The sequence below is a fragment of the Stegostoma tigrinum genome, chromosome 28 (genome assembly GCF_030684315.1).
Source record: "Stegostoma tigrinum isolate sSteTig4 chromosome 28, sSteTig4.hap1, whole genome shotgun sequence".
NCBI lineage: Eukaryota > Metazoa > Chordata > Chondrichthyes > Orectolobiformes > Stegostomatidae > Stegostoma > Stegostoma tigrinum.
Genome location: NC_081381.1, coordinates 48,107,140 through 48,134,011, shown reverse-complemented (window position 1 = coordinate 48,134,011; position 26,872 = coordinate 48,107,140). Strand labels below are relative to the sequence as shown.

Below are 26,872 nucleotides of genomic sequence, written 5' to 3'. Positions count from 1 at the left end.
CTGCAGGGTGTCACACATTTGAATAATTTAAATGATCTAATGAAATGATTGCCCATTGATCTGGCTGAGATCAATGATAAGAAACTGTGAGTCGAGCAGAAATTACCTTGTGTCCTACAGATAACTAATTTGTGAGATGAAGTTGCTGGTTGTGCTTATTACATGTGGGTAACTGATGGGTGTGGATAAGTGGAATAAGTCAAACTGATCTGCAACACGACCGATGGATTCTGTGATAGAATGACGGTACACCCTGGAGTGGGCATAGAGTATGTTGGAAACTCTAACAAAGAAGAAGATCAATGTGTAAGGGAGCAGGTTGGGTCTGGAGTTAGGAAGAATGCTAATTGCTTGGGAAAAGCCTGCATCTCTGAAAAAAATAGGTGCGACACAACTCTTATCTGGTGATGATGAGGTAATCAGGATATGTGCAGCATAATCAGATAATCAGGATATCAAAACAATGATTAACTTCAACTCTACAACATTACTGCCATTTGTCATTTGTTTTCCACCCATTACCACGACTCATGCACAGTGCCTACACCACTTGTAATAACCATATCACCATCTCCTACTATCCTCAAAGCCACCCCTGAAGCCTGTGCTGACTTAAATGACAGGTCACAAAATGGTTTAATTCTGAGGAAGACCAGTAAAGTACTATACGATAGTATATACCATGAACTCATGCCCATGATCCTGAATGTAAACAGAATCCAGATGGAAGAATGGTGCCTTTCCTAAATTAGAGACCTGCACACGCAGTTAACTCAAATATTGCTAGAGCAAGGAATGATAAGAAATCAAAGCAAAAAATTTAAACCTGACAGAAGAGATGTATCATCAATGATGTACCAGCAGCCTATGGAGCTGGAATATCCGCTGTTAACACCCTTGATGTAGGAAGTGTCAACAGCCAATTTTGAACCTGAGCCAGAAAATGAACAAAATAGTAGTGTCTAACAGATTGCTGAAAGAAGGGTGAATGGCAATCAAGCTGAAAATCAAACAGCCAAAGTGCAGGAAGACTACTATAAAGAAAAAGAAATGAAAGATGATGAAAAACAAGGAAATGAGAGTTGGTACAGCATTTGTGAGACCTGTATATTGGAAAATTGAGAGAAAATTTTCAGCAGGCCAGCCATAGCGGAGACGCGTCATGGATCAGTCTCAAACTACTGGAAAACCTACTTAAGAAGGAGATACATGTCAGGATGTCAACTCTGACAATTAACTAGGTTCTGGTTTAAGAAGCATTGTGGAGTTGCCATTAGTAAAATATTGGAAATGATGCTACAACACCCAATAGAATAATTATACAATATAGTTATTACCAAAGCAGGAATTTGGAGGTGGCGCAACAATGTTGTGCCCGATACTGTTGAGAAGGGTGGAAGACTGGTAAGTACAGTATTGGCTAGATGTCAACATACAGACAAGATTACCTCATAGACCACAAAGAACAAAGCTTGCACGGTTCAAAACAAATAAAGATCTGAATTATATCATGGTAGCTAAAACTTTCAATGTTGATATTATAAGGGTTGCTTATAAATGGGAAGGGAAATATTGTACCATCACTTCATTAAAGGAATGATGTTTGGGCACGCCCAATTATAATGTTATCATCTGTATTCGATTCAAATAAGAGCAAGGAAAAGTGAAATCAAGTTAGTTGATTGCCATAAGAGACCGTTATTGTTATCGAGGAAATTAACCAGGCATTAGCCAAGTAGTTTGAGAACTATGAAATTAGCAACAGGCTTTTACCTGATGATCTGCAATGAATCATAAACTGCTATCTAAAGTCTATTAAACATATGTCAAAGTCATTCAACAAGCCTGAAAAACTGGGCAAAAGATTGAAACTATCAGAGAGGCCAGTATAATATTGGAACTGGGGGACAAATATACAGACTCACCCATGGATTAGAATTATATCTCATGTTGTTATTATTTTAATGGTTTTTTATTTTAATATATTAAAAATTTGATAAATGTTAAAATTTTGTAAAGTTGAAATCAAAAAGAAATTGGTCTGGTGCTGTATCAGAGATAGTAGGAACTGGCGATGTTGGAGAATCTGAGATAACAAGGTGTAGAGCTGGATGAACAGAGCAGGCCAATCAGCATCAGAGGAGCAGGAAAGTTGACCTTTCCGGTCTGGACCCTTCTTCAGCTTTCCTGCTCCTTTGGTGCTGCTTGGCCTGCTGTGTTCATCCAGCTCTACACCTTGTTATCTCTGGTATAGTACTGTAAACGTGGAAATGGGCACAAATATTAGATAAAAGTAAACTACTGCACTAAGACATGTTTTGTCAAACATGTGAACGCTGCAGGAAAGAGGTACAATGCATATCATCTCCAACAAGTAGGAAAATACAAGGAATTTTATTTCTAAAAATCAATTATATACAGTACCAATCAGTGCTATGCCTTAGGAACCAATGTTATCCATGTGATATTACTATTTTAAGAATTGTAATGTAGCCTCGACAACACAGAAATAACCATCCCAAAAGGGGGAGCCTGAATTTGGAACTCAGAAAACTATGACCCACTGAAGTCAAGATAATAAAATGTGAGGCTGGATGAACACAGCAGGCCCAGCAGCATCTCAGGAGCACAAAAGCTGACGTTTCGGGCCTAGACCCTTCATCAGAGAGTCTCTGATGAAGGGTCTAGGCCCGAAACGTCAGCTTTTGTGCTCCTGAGATGCTGCTGGGCCTGCTGCGTGCATCCAGCCTCACATTTTATTATCTTGGGTTCTCCAGCATCTGCAGTTCCCATTATCACCCATTGAAGTCAGCTTGGCCAGTTCACCTCACATGGATAATATCTAAATCCAAGCTGTTAGTGTAATCAGTGACAACACAGAGTGAGTTAACTGTGAAGTTACTAAGAACTAGTTATTAATTTGTTATTATTACTTGAAGTGAGCTTTCTGCTTTAGTATTGAGTGGGTGTTCAGATAAGTGGGGTATGGATGCTAGGGCAGTTGCTTGCTCCTCCTGCAAAATGTGGCAGTTGGGAGATGTGGCACACGTCTCCGCTGGCTACATCTGCGGGAAGTGCACCCAGCTACAGCTCCTTGAAAACCGTGTTAGGGAAATGGAGCTGGAGCTGGATGAACTACGGATCATTCGGGAGGCAGAGGGGGTAATTGAGAGGAGTTATCGGGAGTTGGTCACTCCTAAGGCTCAGGACGAGGATAGATGGGTTACAGTTAGGGGGAGGAAAGGGGACAGACAGACAGTGCAGAGATCCCCTGTGGGCATTCCCCTCAGCAATAAGTATACCGTTTTGGATACTGCTGGGGGGGTTGACCTACCAGAGGAAAGCCATAGTAGTCAGTTCTCTGGCACTGAGCCTGACACTGTGGCAAAGAAGGGAAGGGGGCAGAATAGAAAAGTACTCGTGGTAGGGGACTCGATAGTTAGGGGAATCGACAGGAGATTTTGTGGGCAAGATCGGGATTCCCGGAAGGTATGTTGCCTCCCTGGTGCCAGGGTCCGGGACGTCTCCGATCGGGTGTATAAAGTTCTGAAAGGGGAGGGTGAACAGCCAGAAATCGTGTTACATATTGGCACAAATGATATAGCCAGAAATAGGTTTGAGGATATAAAAAGTGATTTCAGGGAGTTAGGATGGAAGCTGCAGAGCAGGACGAACAGAGTAGTGTTCTCTGGTTTACTACCGGTGCCACGAGATAGCGAGGTGAGGAACAGGGAGCGGGCGCAGCTGAACACGTGGCTACGCAGCTGGTGTAGGAGGGAGGGTTTCAGATATGTTGATAATTGGGATGCCTTCTGGGGAAGGTGGGACCTGTACAAGAAGGACGGGTTGCATCTGAACTGGAAGGGGACCAATGTCCTGGGTGGAAGGTTTGCTCGAGTAGTTCGAGAGGGTTTAAACTAGTATGGCAGGGGGGTGGGAACCTGAGCTGTATACCAGAGGTGAGCGTTGATGCAGGTGAGGCAGTAGCAAGAGGTAGACCAGCTAGTGGGAAGGATTTTCCTGGGAAGGAACCAAGGGATCGGTTAAAGTGTGTTTGCTTTAATGCAAGGAGTATCAGGAATAAAAGTGATGAACTTAGAGCATGGATCAGTACCTGGTGCTATGATGTTGTGGCCATAACAGAGACATGGGTTTCTCATGGGCTGGAATGGTTGCTGGATATTCCAGGGTTTAGAACATTTAAAAAGAATAGGGAGGGGGGAAAAAGAGGAGGGGGTGTAGCACTACTAATCAGAGAGGGTATCACAGCTACAGAAGCTTCCATTGTCGAGGAAGATCTGCCTACTGAGTCAGTATGGGTGGAAATTAGGAACAGCAAGGGAGTAGTCACCTCGTTAGGGGTTTACTACAGGCCCCCCAATAGCAGCAGGGAGATTGTAGAAAGCATAGGTCGACAGATTTTGGAAAAGTGTGGACGCAGTAGGGTTGTTGTAATGGGTGACTTTAACTTTCCTAATATTGATTGGAACCTCCTCCGAGCAGAAGATTTGAATGGAGCTGTTTTTGTAAGGTGTGTTCAGGAGGGTTTCCTAACGCAGTACGTTGACAGGCCGACGAGGGGAGAGGCCATTCTAGACTTGGTGCTCGGAAACGAGCCGGGGCAGGTATCAGATCTTGTGGTGGGAGAGCATTTTGGTGATAGTGACCATAACACTCTCTCATTCTACATAGCTATGGAGAAGGAGAGGATTAGGCAGAATGGGAGGATATTTAATTGGGGAAGAGGAAACTATGATGCGATTAGACACGAGTTAGGAAGCATGGACTGGGAGCAGTTGTTCCATGGTAAGGGAACTATAGACATGTGGAGATGGTTTAAGGAACAGTTGTTGGGAGTGATGAGTAAATATGTCCCTCTGAGACAGGCAAGACGGGGTAAGATAAAGGAACCTTGGATGACGAGAGCGGTGGAGCTTCTAGTGAAAAGGAAGAAGGTAGCTTACATAAGGTGGAGGAAGCTAGGGTCAAGTTCAGCTAGAGAGGATTACATGCAGGCAAGGAAGGAGCTCAAAAATGGTCTGAGGAGAGCCAGGAGGGGGCACGAGAAAGGCTTGGCAGAAGGAATCCGGGAAAACACAAAGGCATTTTACACTTACGTGAGGAATAAGAGAATGGTCAAAGAAAGAGTAGGGCCGATCAGGGATAGCATAGGGAACTTGTGTGTGGAGCCTGAGGAGGTAGGGGAAGCCCTAAATGAGTTTTTTGCTTCTGTCTTTACGAAAGAAACGACCTGTGTAGTGAATGAAACCTTTGAAGAGCAGGTGTGCATGCTGGAATGGATAGAGATAGAGGAAGCTGATGTACTGAAAATTTTGTCAAACATTAAGATTGACAAGTCGCCAGGCCCGGATCAGATTTGTCCTCGGCTGCTTTGGGAAGCGAGAAATGCAATTGCTTCGCCACTTGCGAAGATCTTTGCATCCTCGCTCTCCACTGGAGTCGTACCTGAGGACTGGAGAGAGGCAAATGTAATTCCTCTCTTCAAGAAAGGAAATAGGGAAATCCCCGGCAATTATAGACCGGTAAGTCTCACGTCTGTCGTCTGCAAGGTGTTAGAAAGGATTCTGAGGGATAAGATTTATGACCATCTGGAAGAGCATGGCTTGATCAAATACAGTCAACACGGCTTTGTGAGGGGTAGGTCATGCCTTACAAACCTTATCGAGTTTTTTGAGGATGTGACTAGTAAGGTTGATGAGGGTCAAGCTGTGGATGTGGTGTATATGGACTTCAGTAAGGCATTTGATAAGGTTCCCCATGGAAGGCTCATTCAGAAGGTCAGGAGGAATGGGATACAGGGGAACTTAGCTGCTTGGATACAGAATTGGCTGGCCAACAGAAGACAGCGAGTGGTAGTAGAAGGAAAATATTCTGCCTGGAAGTCAGTGGTGAGTGGGGTTCCACAGGGCTCTGTCCTTGGGCCTCTACTGTTTGTAATTTTTATTAATGACTTGGACGAGGGAATTGAAGGATGGGTCAGCAAGTTTGCAGACGACACAAAGGTCGGAGGTGTCGTTGACAGTGTAGAGGGCTGTTGTAGGCTGCAGCGGGACATTGACAGGATGCAGAGATGGGCTGAGAGGTGGCAGATGGAGTTCAACCTGGATAAATGCGAGGTGATGCATTTTGGAAGGTCGAATTTGAAAGCTGAGTACAGGATTAAGGATAGGATTCTTGGCAGCGTGGAGGAACAGAGGGATCTTGGTGTGCAGATACATAGATCCCTTAAAATGGCCACCCAAGTGGACAGGGTTGTTAAGAAAGCATATGGTGTTTTGGCTTTCATTAACAGGGGGATTGAGTTTAAGAGTCGTGAGATCTTGTTGCAGCTCTATAAAACTTTGGTTAGACCGCACTTGGAATACTGCGTCCAGTTCTGGGCGCCCTATTATAGGAAAGATGTGGATGCTTTGGAGAGGGTTCAGAGGAGGTTTACCAGGATGCTGCCTGGACTGGAGGGCTTATCTTATGAAGAGAGGTTGACTGAGCTCGGTCTCTTTTCATTGGAGAAAAGGAGGAGGAGAGGGGACCTAATTGAGGTATACAGGATAATGAGAGGCATAGATAGAGTCGATAGCCAGAGACTATTTCCCAGGGCAGAAATGGCTAGCACGAGGGGTCATAGTTTTAAGCTGGTTGGTGGAAAGTATAGAGGGGATGTCAGAGGCAGGTTCTTTACGCAGAGAGTTGTGAGAGCATGGAATGCGTTGCCAGCAGCAGTTGTGGAAGCAAGGTCATTGGGGTCATTTAAGAGACTGCTGGACATGCATATGGTCACAGAAATTTGAGGGTGCATCCATGAGGATCAATGGTCGGCACAACATTGTGGGCTGAAGGGCCTGTTCTGTGCTGTACTGTTCTATGTTCTATGTTCTATGTTCTAACTAATTGGATGCTTGTATAATTTAAATTATTTGTGTATTAAGACTAAGTTAGGCTGGAGTCTAATTCGTGTGTTTCAGTTGACATTCTTTCAAGGCAAGACGGTCAACAAAATCACAAAGCTTGATGGTGTTATCAGGCGATATTTACTCAATACTATAATCCAATCACTACTCAAATTGCATTAGGTTAGGATCATTTAGCTACAGATTTTATTACAAACTTGAACAAGACATTGATGAAAAGGCTGAATTGAAGACATGAGGTGAGAATGACTGCCCTTGACATCAGGTAATTCAAGAAGGCAGTTCACCACTACTTCCTGCAGGGCATTTAAGGATGTGTAATACATTTTACTGGATACTGATTCTCAGATCTCATGGGCATTCAGAAATATAGTTTTGTAAACATTTGGTAAGCTTGAATTGAAAAGGAACAATAAGCAAATTTACAAGTAACTGATGAGGCCCTGACCCGGTGTTTACTCAAGGAAAATAGGCTTCGACGGCACAAAGAATAAGCAATAGTAATTGAGAACTGAAATTTCTGTTGATAACAAAAGCCATAAATTGAATTTTAGGTGTAGTTTTCAGAGAATTATTTGCTGAAATTTACTCAGGTGCTTTTGATCAGCCCCATGTTTCTGAAGGGAAATTTGCCACTTACTTTCAGTGTCTCCTTTGTAGTACACCATTGGCTTAGAAAGGCCCAAATGGTGATACAGTAGGTCAATGTGCCTTGTCTATTACTGCACAAGCACCATTTAGTTCTACCCAGACAGTGGACCCACGTTTCACTGACTTAAGACAAACTGCAGAAAACAACAATTAATGTAGAGGCACAAAGCAGAGGTAACAATCAAAACTCGACTCCCTACAAATGTTCAAACACTTACAAAAAGATTCGGGGCAGATAAATCGTATTTTGTAATCTTCACAGTTTCCGTCTTCTTGGTCTGCATTTACACAAGTGAAGCCAGTGAATACGCTGCACCTGTGTAACACGGAAAACACGGGCACGTTTCTGCAATTATTAAAACAGCCTTTTTTTATGAAATAAAATGAGAATGTTAAAGTCAAAAGAACAAGATCATTATTTACTCAGAGATATTATCTCCAGAGCTTCCAACTGCAACTCCTGATATTGTCTCCACTTCGCAGGCAATGGGGTTACTGCAGATCTGCTCAGGATATTCTTTTTGAAGACTCACAAGGTCCTCAGAATCATTTTTCCCTGATGGGTCATCGCGATCAAACCACTGAGTTTTGCACCTGCCTAATTTAAGATATAAAAACCAGTGACTTTATTCATTACACTTTGAAAGGCACATGTAAATGAGGTTCAAATGAAATGTAAATAATATGATAAGATGTTGAGTTGAGAATAAAAAATAACACTTAGTAAATTATCAGAGAAATTCAATGGAATCAGAATTGATTCAAACATTATTGATGAGAGAACCTGATGAACTGACTTTATTCCAGTTATACTAACTTGATTAATTTTTTTGGAGAAGTGACCGATGAGGATAGAACAGTGAATGTTGCCGACATGCATTTTAGTAAGGCTCTTGACAAGGTCCTTCACAATAGGTTCATCCAGAAGACTAAGATGCATGGGATCCATGATGACTTGGCTGCTTGGATTCAGAATTGGCTTGTCCATTGAAGGCAGAGGTAGTGTTGGAAGAGTCCAACTCATCCATGCTGACAAGACATCTGAAATTAATCTAGTCCTAATTGTCAACATTTGGCCTATATCCTTCTAAACCCTTTCTATTCTTGTACACATGCAAATACCTTTTAAATTATGTAGCTCTACCAGCCTCCCCCACTTCCTCTGACAGCTCATTCCATACTCCCACTACCCTCTGAGCGAAAACATTGCCCCTTAGATCCATTTCATATCTCCTACCTCTCACTTTAAACCAATGCCATTCAATTTTGGACTCCCCTATTTTGGAAAAAAAGACATAGGACAGTACAGCACAGAAATGGGCCCTTCGGTCCACAATGTTGTGCTGAACATGATGCCAAATTAAACTAATCCCTTAAACACCTATTCCATCTGCCTCTACCAGAATCCCTGGCAGCATGTTCTCAATACCTAACACTCTCTGTGTAAAAAAAATTGCCCCTCAAATCTCCTTTGAACTTCCTCCTCTCACCAGAAATAAGTGCAATACTCTAAGTGCATCCTAACCAAAGTCTTACAAAGCTGCAACATAATATCCTGACTCTTGTACTCAATGCCCCAACCAATAAAGGCAAGCATGCCATATTCCTTCTTTACCACCTTATCTACTTGTGACCACTTTCAGGGAGCTATAGACTTGAACCCCAAGATCCTTCTGTACATCAATGCTGTTCAGGTCCTGCCATGAACTGTACACTTTTCCCTAACATTTGATCTCTTAAAATGCAGCACCTCACACTTGCCTGGATTAAACTCCATCTGCTGTTTCTCCGCTCATATCAGCAACTGACCTATATCCCACTGTATCTTCTGACAACCTTCTATAATATCTAACTCCACTGATTTTTGTGCCATATGCAAATTTACTAACCTACCCATCTATGCTTCCATTCCAGTTATTTATGTATGTCACAAACTGCAGACATCACAGTACAGATCCATGCAGAACATCACTAGTCACAGAACTCCAGCCAGAAAATAACCCTTCCACCACCACCCTCTGTCTTCTGTGATCAAGCCAATTCTGAATCCAAGCAGCCAAGTCATCATGGATCCCATGCATCTTATTCTTCTAGATGAGCCTATCATGAAGGGTTTTGTCAAGAGCCTTATTAAAATGCATGTGGGCAACATCCACCGTTCTACCCTCATCGATCACATTCATCAACTCTCCAAAAATTTTTAATCAAGTTAGTAACCTGGCCTGCACAAAGCCGTGCTGATTTTTCCAAATGCATGCAAATCCTATCCCTAAGAAACCAATCCAATAGCTTCCCAACCACCGATGTGAGATTCATCGGTCTATAGTTTCCCGGATTATCTCTATTTCCCTTCCTGAACAGAGGAACAACATTAGCTACTTGCTAGTCCTCTGGGATTTGTCTAGCAGGTAGCGAGGATACTAAGATTTTGGTCAAGGCCCCAGCATTCTCCCCATCTGCATCTCTCAATAACTGGATTAGATACCATCAGGCCCTGGAATCTTTTCCACCTTAATGCTCTTCAAGAGACCCAACACTACTTCTTTCTTGATCTCAAATTGCCCTGGCATATTAGAATGTTCCACATTAATCTCACTATCATCCATTTCCTTCTCATGGGTGAATACTGATGCAAAGTAATCATTCAGGACTTCACCCATATCCTCTGCCTCCAAGCACAGGTTCTCTTCTTTATCCTTTAGTGGTCCTAAGCTCTCTCTTACTTGTCTTATCTTCTTGTTTTTAACATATGTATACAGAATGTCTTTGGATTCTTTTTAACCCTACTTACTAAGGTCATTTCATGGCTCCTTGGTCCTCTCCTAATTCCCTACTTGAGTTCTTTCCAGCGTTGTTTATATTCCTCATGGGCTCTGTCCAATACTAGCTTCCTGACCCTTACATATGCTTTCTCCCTTTTAACTAAATTCACAACCTCCCTCAGTATCCAAGCTTCCTTACTTTTCCATTCTTGTCCTTTTTCCTTCCTGGAACATGCCAGTCCCTGAACTCTAATCATTAGTTTTTAAACAACTCCTGCATGTCAAATGAGGACTCGCCCAATAACAGCTGCTCACAATTGACTGTCCCTAACTTCTGCCGAATACTGACATAATTTGCCATCCCCCAATTTAGAACCATCCCACAAGGTCCTGACTTATCCTTATTCATACCTATTTAAAAACTTAAGAGGCTGTGATCACTGGCTATTCACCCTATCCATGCCCCTCATGATTTTATAAACTTCTGTAAGGTCAATCTTCAGCCTCTGACACCCCAGGGAAAACAGTCCCAGCCTATTTAGCCTCTCCCCAAAGGTCAAGCCCTCCAACTCTGGCAACATCCTTGGAATATTTTCTGCATCCTTTCCAGTTTAACAACATCTTTTCCCTAGCAGAGAGACCAGAATTGAATGCAGTATTCCAGAAGTGGCCTAACCAATGTCCTGTACAGCCACAACATGTCATATCGACTCCTATACTCAATGCTCTAAACCAATAAATGAAAGTGTATCAAATACTTTCTTCACTACCCTCTGAGAAAGGGTCACTGAACGTGAAACAATAACTCTGGCTTCTCTTCACAGTGCTGCCAGACTGCTGAACTTTTCCAGCAATTTCTGTTTTTGTACCTTTTTCACTTCTATGTCTATCTGCGACTCCACCTTCAAGGAACTATGAACTTGAACCCATACATCCTGTGTCATAACATTTCTGAAATTGATTAGAATTTTGTTTCAAGCTTAAGAAAGAGTGAGGATAGGAAGCACAAAAGGAAAAACGAGGAGATGGGCCCAATAGTTTTCTTCTGGACGTACATCTTATGGTAGACGATTGAACAAAAACTTCAAAGCATTCCAGTGACACTGAAGGGAAGTTATTGTATTATTTCTTGTGGAAAGTCAGGCAAAATAATTAGGTTTCCAGCAGTACTCCAAAAATGGAACGCATAAAGAAAATAGCGTATAAGTTGTGGAGCTGGATGAACACAGCAGGCCAGACAGCATCAGAGGCGCCGGAAAGCTGACATTTCAGCCCTTCTTCAGAAATGGGGGAGGGGAAGGTGGCTCTGAAATAAAGAAAGAGAGGGGGAGGCAGTGATAGATGGTGGATAGTGGAGCAGACAGGTGGAGAGAAGACGGCAGGTCAAGGAGGTGGGGATGAAGCTAGTAAAGGTGAGTGGGTAGGGAGTTGGCATGGGGGTTGGTCAGTGAGAAGGGAGAGGTGGGTAGGTGGGAAGGAAGACAGACTGGTCAAGGAAGCAGGGATGAAGCTAGTAGGGGTGAGCGGAGGTAGGAAGTGGGGGTGGGGCTTGGTCAGTGAGCTGGGAGGAGCTGATAGCTGGGAGAGAAGATGGACAGGTCAAGGAGGCAGGGATGAGAGGGTGGGCTGGTCTTGGGATGAGGTTGGGGGTGGGGAGATTTCGAAGCTTGTAAATTCCACATTGAGACCATTGGATTGTAGGGTTCCAAGGCAGAATATGAGGTGCTGTTCCTCCAGTTTTTGGGTGGCATCGTTGTGACACTGGAGGAGGCACAGGATGCTCATGTTGTCCAGAAGGTGGGAGGAGGAGTTGAAGTGATTCGCAACTCGGAGGTGTTGTCGTTTGTCATGAAGCGACCATAGGTGTTCCACAAAGCGGTCTCCGAGCCTCTGCTTGGTCTCCCCGATTTAGAGAAAGCCACGTCGGGAACAATGGACACAATAGGCCATATTAGTGGATGTGCAGGTGAACATCTGTTTAATGTGGAAGATTTTCTTGGGGCCTGGGATGAAGGTGAGGGGGAAGGTGTAGGGCAGGTGTAGCACCTCTTGCAGTTGCAGGGAAAGGTGCCAGGGTGGTGGGGCTGGTGGGGAGTGTGAAACGGACAAGGGAGTCACGGAGTGAGCGGTCCCTCTGGAAGGCGGGTAAGGGTGGGGAGGAAAATATATCCTTCGTAGTGGGGTCAGATTGCAGTTGGTTGAGAATGATGCATTCATTCCAGAGGTTAATCAGGTGATCTCTGAAGACAAGGGGAATTCTGTCTCTGTTTTTATTGCAGGAAGGGATTGTGTGGGCTGAGGTGTGGGAAATGCAAGTGATGCAATTGCGGGCATTTTTGACCACTGTTGGGGGGAAATTGCGGTCCTTGAAAAACGAGGACATCTGGGATGTTTGGCAGTGGAATGCCTCATACTGGGAGCAGCTGCGGTGGAGGCGGAGGAATTGGGAACAGAGGATTGCATCCTTGCTGTAAGGTGGGTGGGAGGAGGTGTATTCTAGGTAGCTGTGGGAGTCGGTGGGCTTGAAAATTGCCCTTTCCTTCCTAACTTGTGAATATATCCAATGAAGAGGCACAGATTCAGGCTGTTTTGTACTTACATTTAATGAATTCTTTGCTGCTATTGCTCCAGCTCTGCTGTCAAATGTAATAAAGCCAACTGACTGTTTTGATGTTAGCAAATTGTGCACTGTATACAACAGGAGTAGGATGAACAAAAAACTTGAAATAAAGAGTCTATAGGTGTGAGGTTGGAAATCACAGCAGGTTAGACTGCATCCGAGGAGCAGGTAAGTCAACGTTTTGGGCCAAAACCCTTCGTCAGGTACAGTTGTTCATCCATCACTTTCTATCCACTACAAGTCAATACAAATATCCTTTTAAGGGAGCAGTATCCACAGCACAATCAATAAAGATTTAATACCTCTTACCCTTTTGTAAATAGACCATGTGCAGTTGACAGAATAGACACTGGAGCTCAGGTACAAAGAATCATTGATTTCTTGGAATCAGCCAAAATGCATAAATTCAAGTGTATAATGCACAAATGAGCATAGAAGGGTCTGGCATGAGGGCCTGATAAGAATTGTTTTGTTGTTGTTTAGGATCTGGGCATGAGGAACCATTGAGATGATGGGTAAAGGTATGTGATGTTGCAGGATGGGGAATGGTAAATCTTTGGGTATGGGCAGTGGGGGCGAGAGATGGTCTTTTATCGTTGCGGTGGTACTTTGATCCATTTATACTGAGTTGAACCTTTTAAGCAGCCTGCCTAGTACCCGGCAGCATCTGGTGGCTGCCTTGAACATTTTCCTATTGTTGGTTGGCCCAATTAGAAGGCATGCTCTCGCAGTGAAGATCATTCCTACAGAGCCAATTTCTCTTGTGGTGGGTGTGCGAATCTGCTGGTGGGTGGTGGGGTGGGGTGGGGTGGGGGTCCCTAATTCCTGTCACTGCTTCAAGGAGGAAAATCTAAGCAATGTTTTATTGGCAAGCTGCCACCTATATCCACCAAGGCACACTGATGGTAGTAAATGCTTTGACAAAAAAATGTATTGGCACTTATACACTCAAAGAAAAAAAAGTTATAAATAGAAAGACTGTTTATTAAGATAGACATGGTTAAAACGTAGAACTAAATGGTGAGATTAGAAAGCAACGCTGCATGTGTCAAGTCATTTGTTGGTTTAAATGGCTTAAATAGATTAGCTTTTTCCTACGCCATGCAGCTTTATTAGTGCCAGTTGGACAGGAAATGAGGGCCACATGACTCTGCGATTTAAATGCTTGATTCTCAGTGCACTGAACCTCTACAAGGTCCTGAATGCAGAATATCTCACGACTGCAAGCACAGTATTATCTCAGTGAATGAAGCCATCCAGATATGGTTTAACAAACTTTAATTTTCGGAGTCGCTGCACTCAGATAGTTGGATGGTTGGTTTGCAATGCACAGTGACGCAAATAGCATGGGTTCAATTTCTGTACAGGCTGAAATTACCATAAGAGTCCATCCTTCTCAACCTCTTCCCTTGCTTGAGGAATGGTGACCTTCAAGTTAAACCACCATCAATCTCATAATGAAACAAAAGCCTCTAGGGCTATGGTGGCTTTACTTACTAATTTTATGAACATTAAGGTTGTAAAACCTATACTCATCAACCACAAGAAATAGTCAGGTAATGAATCAGAAGCTGACATTTCACTTCACGATTTTATATAACTTAAACTCAGGCAAAGGAGCAGACTTATTTAGCCCTTTGAACCTGCTCCACCAATTTAGATCATGGATGATCATCTCCCCAAAGCCATTTTCCACACTTTCTCCACATCTCTCATGCCATTAGTTGCCAAAAGCGTACGGATTTCTGTCCTGACTCTGCTCAGTAATTGAGATTCTACAGCCAACTGTGGCAGAGCAAATAGAGGCTTGGAAAATATCGCCCTACTTTTGTCTTTAATCTAAGTAAAAATGTAAGTGATGCCAGGAAATCAGTCTCTAACGAAGACTTTGAACTATTTCCAGTGAATTTCAATAGAAGGAAGGTTGACCATGATAAAATATCTTGTGCTGGCTAGCTGCACGATCATTTTGAAATATTAGCATGCATCAGTTTTATCCACACAGTATTCTACAAATTTAAAGGAACAATTTATAATTTAGCATTAAAAATATCTAATGATTTTTCCTTTTTTCATTCATTTGTGGGCATTACTGGCTGGCTAGCAGTTATTGCCCATTCTTAGTTGACCTTGAAACGGTGGTGGTGAGCTGCCTTCTTGAACGTCCCTACACCTGTGCTTATGACAAAAAAAAGGTTGTCAATGAAGCAGGTGAATATAGTTGGGCCTAGACCACTATGCTGAGGAGCTCCTGCAAAAATGTTGTTGAACTAAGATAACTGGCCTCTGACAACCATACCCATATTCTTGTGGGCCAGGTAAGACTCCAACCAGCAGGCAGTTTGCCCTGATTCCCATTGATTCCAGTATTTTAAGGGCTCCTTGGTGCCACTTTCAGTCAAATGCAGCCTTAATGTCAAGGGCTATCACTCTCATCTCACCTCTAGAATTCTGCTCTTAGTTCTTGTATCTATGTTTGAATTAAGGTTGTCAGGAGATGAGTGGCTCTAGTGGAATCCAAACTGGGCACCAGAGCAGGTTATTGCTGAGCAATTGCTGTTTGATAGCACCGTTAATGACATCTTCCATCACTTTATTGATAACAAAATTAGGCTAATAGGGTGGCAATTGGCTGGGTTGGATTTGTGCTGCTTTGTGTGTACAGGACATACCTAAGCAACTTTTCACATTTCAAATTTCCACATTGTTGGGTCGATACCAGTGTTGTAACTCTAATGGGACAGTTTGGTTTGGAGAACGGTAAGTTCCAAAGCACAATACTTCAGTACTATTGCCAGAATGTTGTCAGGACCCTTGGCCTTTGCACTATTCAGTATCTCCAATTGTTTCTTGATATCATGTGGAGTGAACAGAACTGGATTCTCGTATCTGTTTAGTTGAAGATTGCTGAAAATGCTTCAGCCTTATCATTTACACTGGTGTGTTTGGCTCTTCCAGCATTGAGGATGCAGATATTTGAGGAGCCTCCTCTTCCAGGGAGCTGATTAATTGCCCACCACGATTCACAACTAATGGGAGGGCTGCAGAATTTAGGTCCGATGCATTGGTTGTAGAAATTATTAACTCTATCACTTGATGCCTCTATACCTATGCTGTTTAGCATGTAAGTAGTCTTTGCCAGGTCAACACCTCGTTTTTAGGTATGCCTGGTGCTGCTTTTGCCATGCCCTCCTCCACTCTCCATTGAACCAGGGTTTTGATGGTAATGGTTGAGTGGGCCACCTATTGGGCCATGAAGTTGCAGACTGTGCTGGAGTACACATCTGTTGCTGTTGATGGCCCACAGCACCTCATGGAAGCCTAGCCTTGAGTTGTTAGATCTGTCAAAAGTCTATTCTATTTAGCAAGTGACAGTGCCAGCATAACACTGCATAAGATATATTCAATATTAAGGCAGGACTTTGTCTCTACAAGGACTATGCAGTGGATGCTCTTACCAATACTGTCAAGGACCTTTGCAATATGCAGCCAGCAGATCTGTAAGGGTGAGGTCAAGAATGTTCTTCCCTCTTATTGGCTCCCTCACCACCTGCTGCAGACCCAGTTTAGCAGCTATGTCATTTAGGGCCTGACCAGCTCGATCAGTGGTGTTGCTGCTGAGACACTCTTTGTGGTGGATATTGAAATTCCTCATCCAGAGTACATTTTGCACCCATGCCACCCTCAGTGCTTCCTCCAATTGTTGTTCAATATAGAGGAGTGCTGATTCATCAGTAGGTATACAGTAATCAGCAGGTGATTTCCTTGCCTATAACATGGGGTATGGATTTAATGTTAAATTCATCCTACAACTCCGTTCCGACCATATAGCACTTGCCACCAACTCAGCTGTCTGTCCTGCTGGTGGGGCAGGACATGTCCAGGGTTAGTGATGGTGGTGACTGGGATATTGTCTGTCAGGTATGATTCTGTGAATATGACTTTGTCAGGCTGTTGCTTGTCTGGTCTGAGACAGTACTCCTAATTTTGTCACTGGCCGCAAATGTTAGTTCGGAGGATTTTGCAGGGTCAGCAGGGTTGTTTCTGCCATTGTCCATTCTGGTGGCCAGGCTGAGGTGAAGTTTTCTGTCTGTTTCATTTCTTCATTGAGACTTTGTAACAACTGATACAACTGAGAGGCTTGCTTGGCCACTTTCAGAATGCAATTGAGAGTTAGCCGCATTGCTTTGGTCTGGAGTCACATATAGGCCAGACCAGATAATGATGGCAGATTTCCTTCCCTGAAGGACAAGAATGAACCAAATGCGTTTTCCTAACAATGATGCCATGCTCATCAGTAGAGTATCAATTCAAAATGTTAATTATTGAATTCAAATTCAACCATCTGCAATGATGGGATTTGAACTGAAGTCCCCAAAACATTAGCTGAGTTTCTGGATTAACAGTCTAGTGACAATACCACTTGGCCACTGCCTCCCATTTCCCTATCAGAGGAAGAACTTTGATACAGAACATACGATTGAATGAAGAAGTGGAATGAAATTCATGTTAGCTGATTAAATAGAGACCAAGTTAAATATGAAAAGATTTGTCTTTAGAATCCTTCATTTGTTAAAGTTCCCCTAAGCGCTGATAGGTCCTCATCCCTGAAGGGAAATGTTCTATCTACTGTTGAAGCCTCCTGTGGTATAGCCAACAGTGAAAATAAACTGTGAGCACTGGGCCCTATCGCCTGACAATGCCGTGATTTAGTGTACATTCCTTCCAAATGTTACTTAAAAACAAAATAACACAGGTCAATTCCACACTGATTGAATCCAAATTTCTCTTAAACATCCTGCAAAATTATAACATTAAATCTCAAGCCATTTGTTTCAAAGTGGAAAGCAGCATAAATCATTTTTGACAGATATCCAGTACTTACAAAAAAACTCAGGGCAGGTAAATCGTATTTTGTAATCTTCGCACTTGCCATCTTGTTGGTCTTTATTCGCACAAATAGATCCAGCAGTAACACTGCATCTGTTTAGCATTGGAGAGGGATAAAGTAACAGTGGAAATAATTCATTCATTTTAAAATAAAATCAGTTTCAAATTCAGATGGGGTAAATGATCATTTACTCAGTAATATTGTCCCCGGAGCTTGATTGTAAAATTCCTGACGTTGTCTCCACTTCACAAGCAGTTGGGCTACTGCAGATCTGATCAGGATATGCTTTTCTAAGATTCACAAGATCTTCATAATCACCATTACCCGATGGGTCGTCACGGTCAAACCATCGAGTTTTGCAGTTATCTGGTTTAAGGAGTAAAATAAATTGTGCACTATTAACAACAATTTCAAAGATGGATTTAAAGGATATGACAGAATGTGTGCAGCGTAGAAAGCAGGTTTAGTAAGTGGGTTCCTTCAAGAGGTTACCCTGGCTTAGAGAAGTTAAATGGAATTAGAATTAGTTTCAGCAATTATGTTTTGAGAGAACTTATTAAAAGAGGAAAATGAAATGACACTGGCTATAGAAGAATACTATTTATTTGTGTGTATCATCAGTGCAACAGGAATGCAACTCCTTTTTAAACTTTTAGTATATAATGTACCAGATATCCTCAGGGGTGCTCAGTCAAAACACTCTTTGTTCCCCAGCACACATTCTTGCCATCTTTTGCAGGAAAACTCAAAACACAGGTGATCTTTCTGTTCCTAATTGGTTCTTCTTTAAACTATAGAGTACATCGTGGAAATTTCCCCCTACGTCCTGGTCATTCCCTAACTTTACCTTAAGAAGATAATGAAGAGAAAGAAGCAAAGAGGTGTTTTGAGAGTTTTCTTGCTCAAAGTAACTGTACTTTTGAAAAAACAAGACAGTGTTCAATGGAAAGCAGTTCCTACTATGTTTTATTGGTACCACAAATGAAAACTTTCAGGCATCTTCACAATGTGTGGTGAGATTTCCCAGAGGTGGAACTGTGGACTTGTGTGATTCTAACATGAGTTGTTGTATTATTTTATATATAATAGGTATAACATGTGTTAGAATCGAGTTTAAAATTGATAGTAGAACTTTTTTTCCTAATAATTTCTTGGAATGTGGTCATCACTGATGGGCATAAAATTTGTTGCCTGTCTTTAAATGTCATTTAGGAGGCTGGTTAAGAGTCAATCACGTTGCTGTGCATCTGGAGTTGCATGTTGGGCCAGACCACGCTAAGGACAGTGGATTTCCTTCCCGACAGGACATTTGTGAACTAGATAAATTGCATGGAAAATAATGGAAAAAGGCAAAGGGTGGGGAGGACTCAGCAGAGATTATTAAAGTTTTGGAAATAAACCATAAGACAGACAGTACGGAAAGGTTAGGAATATGACTTCGAGCAGAGCAGTCAAGGGGATAACTATGAGAAACGGGCAGTCAATGTCGGACAAGGCGTTGTATGTAAATGCACACAGGAACTGAAGCAAGGTAAATGAGTTTGTTAGGCAGATTGAATTTGGCAGTTTCAGTGTTTGGGCATCATGGAACATAGAACATTACAGCACAGTACAGGCCCTTTGGCTCTCGATGTTGTGCCAACCTGTCAACCGATCTCAAGCCCATCTAACCTACACTATTCCATGTACGTCCATATGCTTATCCAATGACGACTTAAATGTACCTAAAGTTGGCGAATCTACTACTGTTGCAGGCAAAGCGTTCCATTCCCTTACCACTCTCTGAGTAAAGAAACTACCTCTGACATCTGTCCTATATCTTTCACCTCGCAATTTAAAGCTATGCCCCCTCGTGCGCGCCGTCACCATCCTCGGAAAAAGGCTCTCCCTATCCACCCAATCTAACCCTCTGATTATTTTATATGTTTCAATTAAGTCACTTCTCAACCTTCTTCTCTCTAATGAAAACAGCCTCAAGTCCCTCAGCCTTTCCTCGTAAGACCTTCCCTCCGTACCAGGCAACATCCTAGTAAATCTCCTCTGAACCCTTTCCAAAGCTTCCACATCCTTCTTATAATGTGGTGACCAGAACTGTACGCAATACTCCAAGTGCGGCCGCACCAGAGTTTTGTACAGCTTCACCATAACCTCTTGGTTCCGGAACTCGATCCCTCTATTAATAAAAGCTAAAACACTGTATGCCTTCTTAACAGCCCTGTCAACCTGGGTGGCAACTTTCAAGGATCTACACCGAGATCTCTCTGCTCATCTACACTACCAAGAATCTTACTATTAGCCCAGTACTTTGCCTTCTGGTTACTCCTACCAAAGTGCATCACCTCACACTTGCCTGCATTAAACTCCATTTGCCACCTCTCAGCCCAGCTCTGCAGCTTATCCATGTCTCCCTGCAACCTACAGCATCCTTCGTCACTGTCGACAACTCCACTGACCTTAGTGTCGTCTGCAAATTTACTAATCCATCGTTCTACGCCCTCATCCAAGTCATTTATAAAAATGACAAACAGCAGTGGACCCAACAGCGGCCTGTGCGGTACACCACTAGTAACTGGTCTCCAGGATGGACATTTCCCATCAACTACCACCCTCTGTCTTCTTTCAGCAAGCCAATTTCCAATCCCATTCCTCCGCATTTTGTACAATAGCCTATTGTGGGGAACCTTATCGAACGCCTTGTTGAAATCCATATACACCACATCAACCGGTTTACTCTCATCTACCTGTTTGGTCACCTTCTCAAAGAACTCAATAAGGTTTGTGAGGCACGACCTACCCTTCACAAAACTGTGCTGACAATCCCTATCAATTTATTCTTTTCTAGATGATTATAAATCCTATCCCTTATAACCTTTTCCTACACTTTACCAACAACTGAGGTAAGGCTCACTGGTCTATAATTACCAGGGTTGTCTCTACTCCCCTTCTTGAACAGGGGAACCACATGCGCTATCCTCCAGTCATCTGGCACTATTCGTGTAGACAATGACGAGTTAAAGATCAATGCCAAAGGCTCGGCAATCTCCTCCCTGGCTTCCCAGAGGATCCTAGGATAAATCCCATCCGGCCCAGGGGACTTATCTATCTTCACCCTCTGAAGGATTTCTAATACCTCTTCCTTGTGAACCTCAATCCCACCTTGTCTAGTCGCCTGTATCTCAGTATTCTCCTCGACAACATTATCGTTTTCTCGAGTGAATACTGTCGAAAAATATTCATTTAGCGCTTCCCCTATCTCATCTGACTCCACACACAACTTACCACTACTATCCTTGATTGGGCCTAATCTTACTCTTGTCATTCTTTTATTCCTTAAATAGCTATAGAAAGCCTTAGGGTTTACCCTGATCCTATTCGCCAACAACTTCTCATGTCTCCTCCTGGCTCTTCTGAGCTCTCTCCTTCGGTCTTTCTTGGCTACCTCGTAGCCCTCAAGTGCCCTAACTGAGCCTTCACATCACATCCTAACATAAGCCTTCTTCTTCCTCTTGACCAGAGATTCCACCTCCTTTGTAAACCACGGCTCCCGCACTCTACAGCTTCCTACCTGCCTGACAGGTACATATTTATCTCGGACACACAGGAGCTTTTCTTTGAATAAGCTCCACATTTCTAATGTGCCCATCTCTTGCAGTTTCCTTCCCCATCCTATGCTCCCTAAATCTTGCCTAATCTCATCGTAATTGTCTTTCCCCCAGCTACAACTCTTGCCCAGTGGTATCCACCATCCTTTTCCATCACTAAAGTAAACACAACAGAATTGTGATTGCTATCACCAAAGTGCTCACCTACTTCCAAATCTAACACCTGGCCGGGCTCATTACCCAGTACCAAATCTAATGTGGCCTCGCCCCTTGTTGGCCTATCTACATACTGTGTCAGGAAGCCCTCCTGCACACTCTGGACAAAAACTGACCCATCTATAGTACTCGAACTATAGTGTTCCCAGTCAATATTTGGAAAGTTGAAGTCCCCCATGACAACTACCCTGTCTCTCTCACTCCTATCGAGAATCATCTTTGCTATCCTTTCCTCTACATCTCTGGAACTATTCGGAGGCCTATAGAAAACTCCCAATAGGGTGACCTCTCCTTTCCTGTTTCTAACCTCAGCCCATACGACCTCAGTTGATGAGTCCCCAAACATCCCTTCTGCAACTGTAATACTGTCCTTGACCAACAATGCCACATCTAAGCCCCTTTTACCATCTTCTCTGTTCTTACTGAAACATCTAAATCCCGGAACCTGCAACAACCATTCCTGTCCCTGCTCTATCCATGTCTCTGAAATGGCCACAACATCGAAGTCCCAGGTACTAACCCATGCTGCAAGTTCACCCACCTTATTCCGGACGCTCCTGGCATTGAACCATCTTCTTGCTTGCCAGTGCCATCTTGCTTTCCTGAAACTTCATTTCGGACCACCCTACTCTCAACCTTTTCTATAGTCGAACTACAATTTTGGTGCCCATCCCCCTGCTGAATAAAGGCATGGTTGCAAATGATCAGGGCTGGGATCAAAACATTGAAGTATATGCGCCTTATTGAAAGCACATGCAGATGGGCAGGAGGGTGGGATTAGCTTGTTCGTAAAACATTAAATTAAATCAATGTCAAGAAGTGAAATAGATTTAGAAGGCTCTAAAGCTCAAAAGGTACAACTTTCATGGGAGTTATGTACAGGCCTCCAAGCAGTAGTCAGGATGTTGGACAGAAAACCAATTGGGAGATAGAAAAGGCATGTAAGAAGGGCAAAATTGCAATAATCATGGGGGACTTCAATATGCAGGTGGGCTGGGAAAATCAGGTTGGTAGTGGATCCCAAGAAAAGGAACTCGTAAAATGTTTATAAGATGTTTTCGTGACGTGACTTGTGGTGGAGCCCATTTGGGAAGAGGCAATTCTGGATTTAGTAATGTGTAATGACACAGACTTGATTAGAGAGCTTAAGGCGAAGGAACCCACAGGGGCAGTGATCATAACATGACGGAATTCACATTGCAGTTTTAAAGAGAAAAGCTGGAATCAGATGTAACGGTGTTACAACTGAATAAAAGTCTCTACAAATACATGAAGGAGGAGCTAACCAGAGTTGATTGAAAAGGAAGCCTGGCAGAGAAGACAGTGGAGCAGCAACGGCAGGGGTTTCTGAGGGTAATTTGGGAGGCACATCAGAAGTTCATCCCAAGGAAGAAGAAACATACTAAGGGGAGGACGGGGCAGCCATGGCTGACAAGGAAATTCAGGCATAGCATGTAAGCCAGCAGGTGAGAATTTAAAAAGTAATAAGAGGGGAGAAGATGAAATACAAGGATATGTCGGTTGGCAATACAAAAGAAGACTGGAAGAGATATTTTGGATATCTGAAATGTGAGAGGAAGGCAAGAGTGCACATTGGACTCCTGGAAAATGAAGCTGGAGAAGTAGTAATGGAGAAGAAAGAAATGTAGAAGAACTTGATAGGTACTATGCATCAGTTTTCACAGTGGAAGACACCAGTAGCACACAAAAACTTCAAGAGAGTCAGGGGCAGAGATGAGTGTAGTGGTCATAACAAAGGAGAAGATGCTGTGAAAGCTGAAAGGTCCAAAGGTGGACTACACCCCGGAAGTCTGATGGAGATAGCTAAGCAGACTGTGGAAGCATTGGTGCTGATCTTACAAGAATAACTGGAGCCAAGGATGGTTCCAAGGATTGGAAAATGGCTAATGTAACATCCCTGTTTAAGAAGAAGGGGAGGCAGAAAATGGAAATTATCGGCAGGTTAGCCTAGTCTCGATCGATGATAAGAGTTTAGAGTCCATTAGTAAGGATGAGATTACAGAGTACTTGGTAGTGAATGGTGAAATTGGGGTCAGTCAACACAGCTTTGTCGAGGGAATGTCATGCCTAACAAATCTGTCAGAAGTCTTTAAGGGCATAAAAAAAGAAGTTAGACAAAGGGAAGCCAATGGACATGACCTTATTGGATTTCCAGAAGATCTCTGACAAGGTGCTGCACAGGAGGCTGCTAAATAAGGTAAGAGTCCATGATGTTCGGCGCACGATAGAGGCATGGATAGAGGATTGGCTGACTGGATGAAACAGAGAGAGGGGTTAAGGAGAGGGGTCATTTTCAGGATAACAGCTGGGGACTGGTGGAGTTCCAAAGATATCCGTACTGGGACCACACTATTCATATTGTACTTTTCGACCTGGATGAAGGAACTGAGGTCACTGATACCAATTTTACGGAGGGGAAGGTAGTGTTGAAGGAGTAGGGAGGCTGCATAAGGATTGGATACATTTGGAGTGGCAGATGATATACATTGAGGGAAAATCTGTGGTTATGCACTTTGGAAGGAAGAATAGAGGTGTAAAATATCTTACAAATGTGGAGAGATTTTGGAAATCTGAAGTACAAAGAGACTTAGGAGTCCTATTTCAGGGTTCTCTGAAGATTAATATGTAGGTTCAATTAGCAGTTAGGAAGTCAAATGCAATATTTGCATTCATTTCAATGAGCCCTAGGATGCTAGAGCAGAAATGTACTGTGGAGGCTGTATAAGGCCCTGATCAGACTGCATTTGGAATATTGCGAGCAATTTTGGGCCCTATATCTATGGAAGGATGTGATGGCATTGGACAGGGCCCAGAGGAGGTTTACACAGAATGATCTCTGGGATAAGAGTGCATTTGGACTATTATGAGCAGTTTTGATCCCTGTATCTAAGGAAGGATGTGACGACATTTGAGAGGGCCCAGAGAAGGTTTACAAGAATGATCTCTGGGATGAAGGGCTAGTGATATGAGAATTGGTTGAAGACTCCGGGTCTGTACTTGATGAAGTTTAGAATCTCACTGGAACACCGAGAGGCCTGAATAGAGTCGACATGGATAAGATGTTTTCATTGGTAGAAGATACGAGGATCTGAGGGCACAGCTTTAGAATGAAGGGATAATCCTTTAGAACTGAGATGAGGAGGAGTTTCTTCAGCCAGACGGTAGTGAATCAATGGAACTCTTTGCTGCAGAGGGCTGCGCAGGCCAAATCACTGAGTGTATTTAAGACAGAAATAAATAAGTTCTTAGCCAGTAAGGAACTGAAGGTAACGGGAGAAGGCATGAGGATGGAGTTGATCTATAACAGGGGACATAGGCATATCTGACTCAGAAGTTTATATTGGAAAATAGGCTTCGCTGCTGCCAGGTCCTTGATGAATATGTTAACAAATACATTCACTCACAACTGCAAGATATTGTTACCTGAGCCATTCTGCACTAAGAACAGCCATTAAGTAAACTACTTTGCAGAATGTCGTAAAATTAATCATACTGGATGAGGTCTTTAAGATTCCACCGTGGACGTGTAGTCAAATTTTGGATAAACTAGAATGAACCCAATAAACAAATACTTTGGAGTGGTATATCTACCTTGGTCTTCAAAAGCATAACCTGAAACAAGAAACAAATTGTTCAGTCAAGCGGCATTTGAAAATAGCTCAAAATGAATAAAAAATTGTAAAAATCAAAATATAAATGCTAACAACTTACTATTGGTGCAAAGTATGGACGTAATTATGAATATCTGGAATTACATATAAAGATTTAGTAAATGACAGTTGGTAAACAGCATACCTGATTAATAAATGAACACTACAAACAAGTGACTGTTGAACAAACTAGGTTCACAACTTGTAATGATAAATTATGATTTTGTAATTAAATTTTTGACTTATTATCTTACAGATTATCTGCATGAATAATATTTTAGGAGCCTGACAGAAAAAGGTCTGCAAGGGAACTCTATAGACAAATAATTATCATTCACAACTTGCACAAACCATGCTTTCTACTTTCACTGAATTTACCAATACCTTTCATATACCTGATATTTCAACTGAAGGGTGAATTAACTCATTGTTTAAGATATTAGACAGAGGACTATCATGCAGACATGTTAATAACTCATACACTCGCAGAATACTGAACAATATTTGGCTTTTATATAGTACTTAAAATGTAGGAAACTGTGCAAGATTCACACAGAATGTCCATATGTATGGGTGAAGAGAGGGTGCATACTTTCTGCTTTCAGTGTGTTAGCTTCTTGTGCAGGACTTTGGTTCGACCACATTTGGAATACTGTGTACAGTTCTGGTTGCCACATTACCAAAACAATGTGGATGCTTTGGAGAGGGTGCAGAGGAGGTTCACCAGGATGTTGCCTGGTGTGGAGGGTTATAGCTATGAAGAGAGGTTGAGTAGATTAAGATTATTTACATTAGAAAGACTGAGGTTGCGGGGGGACCTGATTGAGGTCCATAAAATCCTGAGAGGTATAGGCAGGGTGGATAGCAAGAAGCTTTTTCACAAATGGGAGACTCAATTACTAGAGGTCACGATTTCAAGGTGAGAGGGGAAAAGTTTATTGGGAGATATACATGGAAAGTTCTTTACGCAGAGTGTGGTGGGTGCCTGGAACGCGTTGCCAGCGGAGGTGGTAGAGGCAGGTACGACAGCGTATCTAGACAGACACATGAATGGGCAGGGAGCAGAGGGATACAGGTCCTTGGAAAGCAGGTGACAGGTTTAGATAGAGGACCTGAATCGGTGTAGGCCTGGAGGGCCGTAGGGCATGTTCCTGTGCTGTAATTTTCATTGCCCTTTGTTCTTTCTCTTTTTTCAGTTCATACTGCTGGTAACTGCGATGCAATGATGAGTGCCAACTACAAAAGTCTCTCCCTGTCAGCACATAGCCTCACATGTAGTCTTCATCAAATTGGTACAGGCTGATTCCAGCAGTAGGACACCATCATGTCTCACTGGTTAGTAGTTACCAACCTCAAGTTGGGCAGCCCTGACTAACTGGTGCTGACCTGCAACTTTCTGTTCACTTTAATGGGCCTCTGGAGCTCAGCAACTTAGTCCAACAAATAGATGGAATTCATTGCTCTAGAAAAATAAACAAAACAAACAAAATAAATGAAGTTGCCAACTTCCCAGTTGGCAAGTTGGAATGT

General features: G+C 42.8%; 1 protein-coding gene across 3 annotated transcripts in view; it reads right to left on the bottom strand.

Moving 5' to 3' along the window:
- Window positions 1–26,872, bottom strand: part of si:dkey-205h13.2 (uncharacterized) — a 156,220-nt gene that overhangs the window by 94,904 nt on the left and 34,444 nt on the right. For all 3 annotated transcript variants that reach the window (XM_059638018.1, XM_059638017.1, XM_059638019.1), the window contains 6 exons: window positions 25,404–25,437; window positions 25,284–25,304; window positions 18,045–18,219; window positions 17,848–17,945; window positions 8,004–8,178; window positions 7,799–7,896 (listed from right to left, as the gene is read on the bottom strand). In XM_059638018.1, coding sequence (XP_059494001.1) covers window positions 7,799–7,896; window positions 8,004–8,178; window positions 17,848–17,945; window positions 18,045–18,219; window positions 25,284–25,304; window positions 25,404–25,437 — 601 coding nt within the window. The remainder of the gene's footprint in view (window positions 1–7,798; window positions 7,897–8,003; window positions 8,179–17,847; window positions 17,946–18,044; window positions 18,220–25,283; window positions 25,305–25,403; window positions 25,438–26,872) is intronic.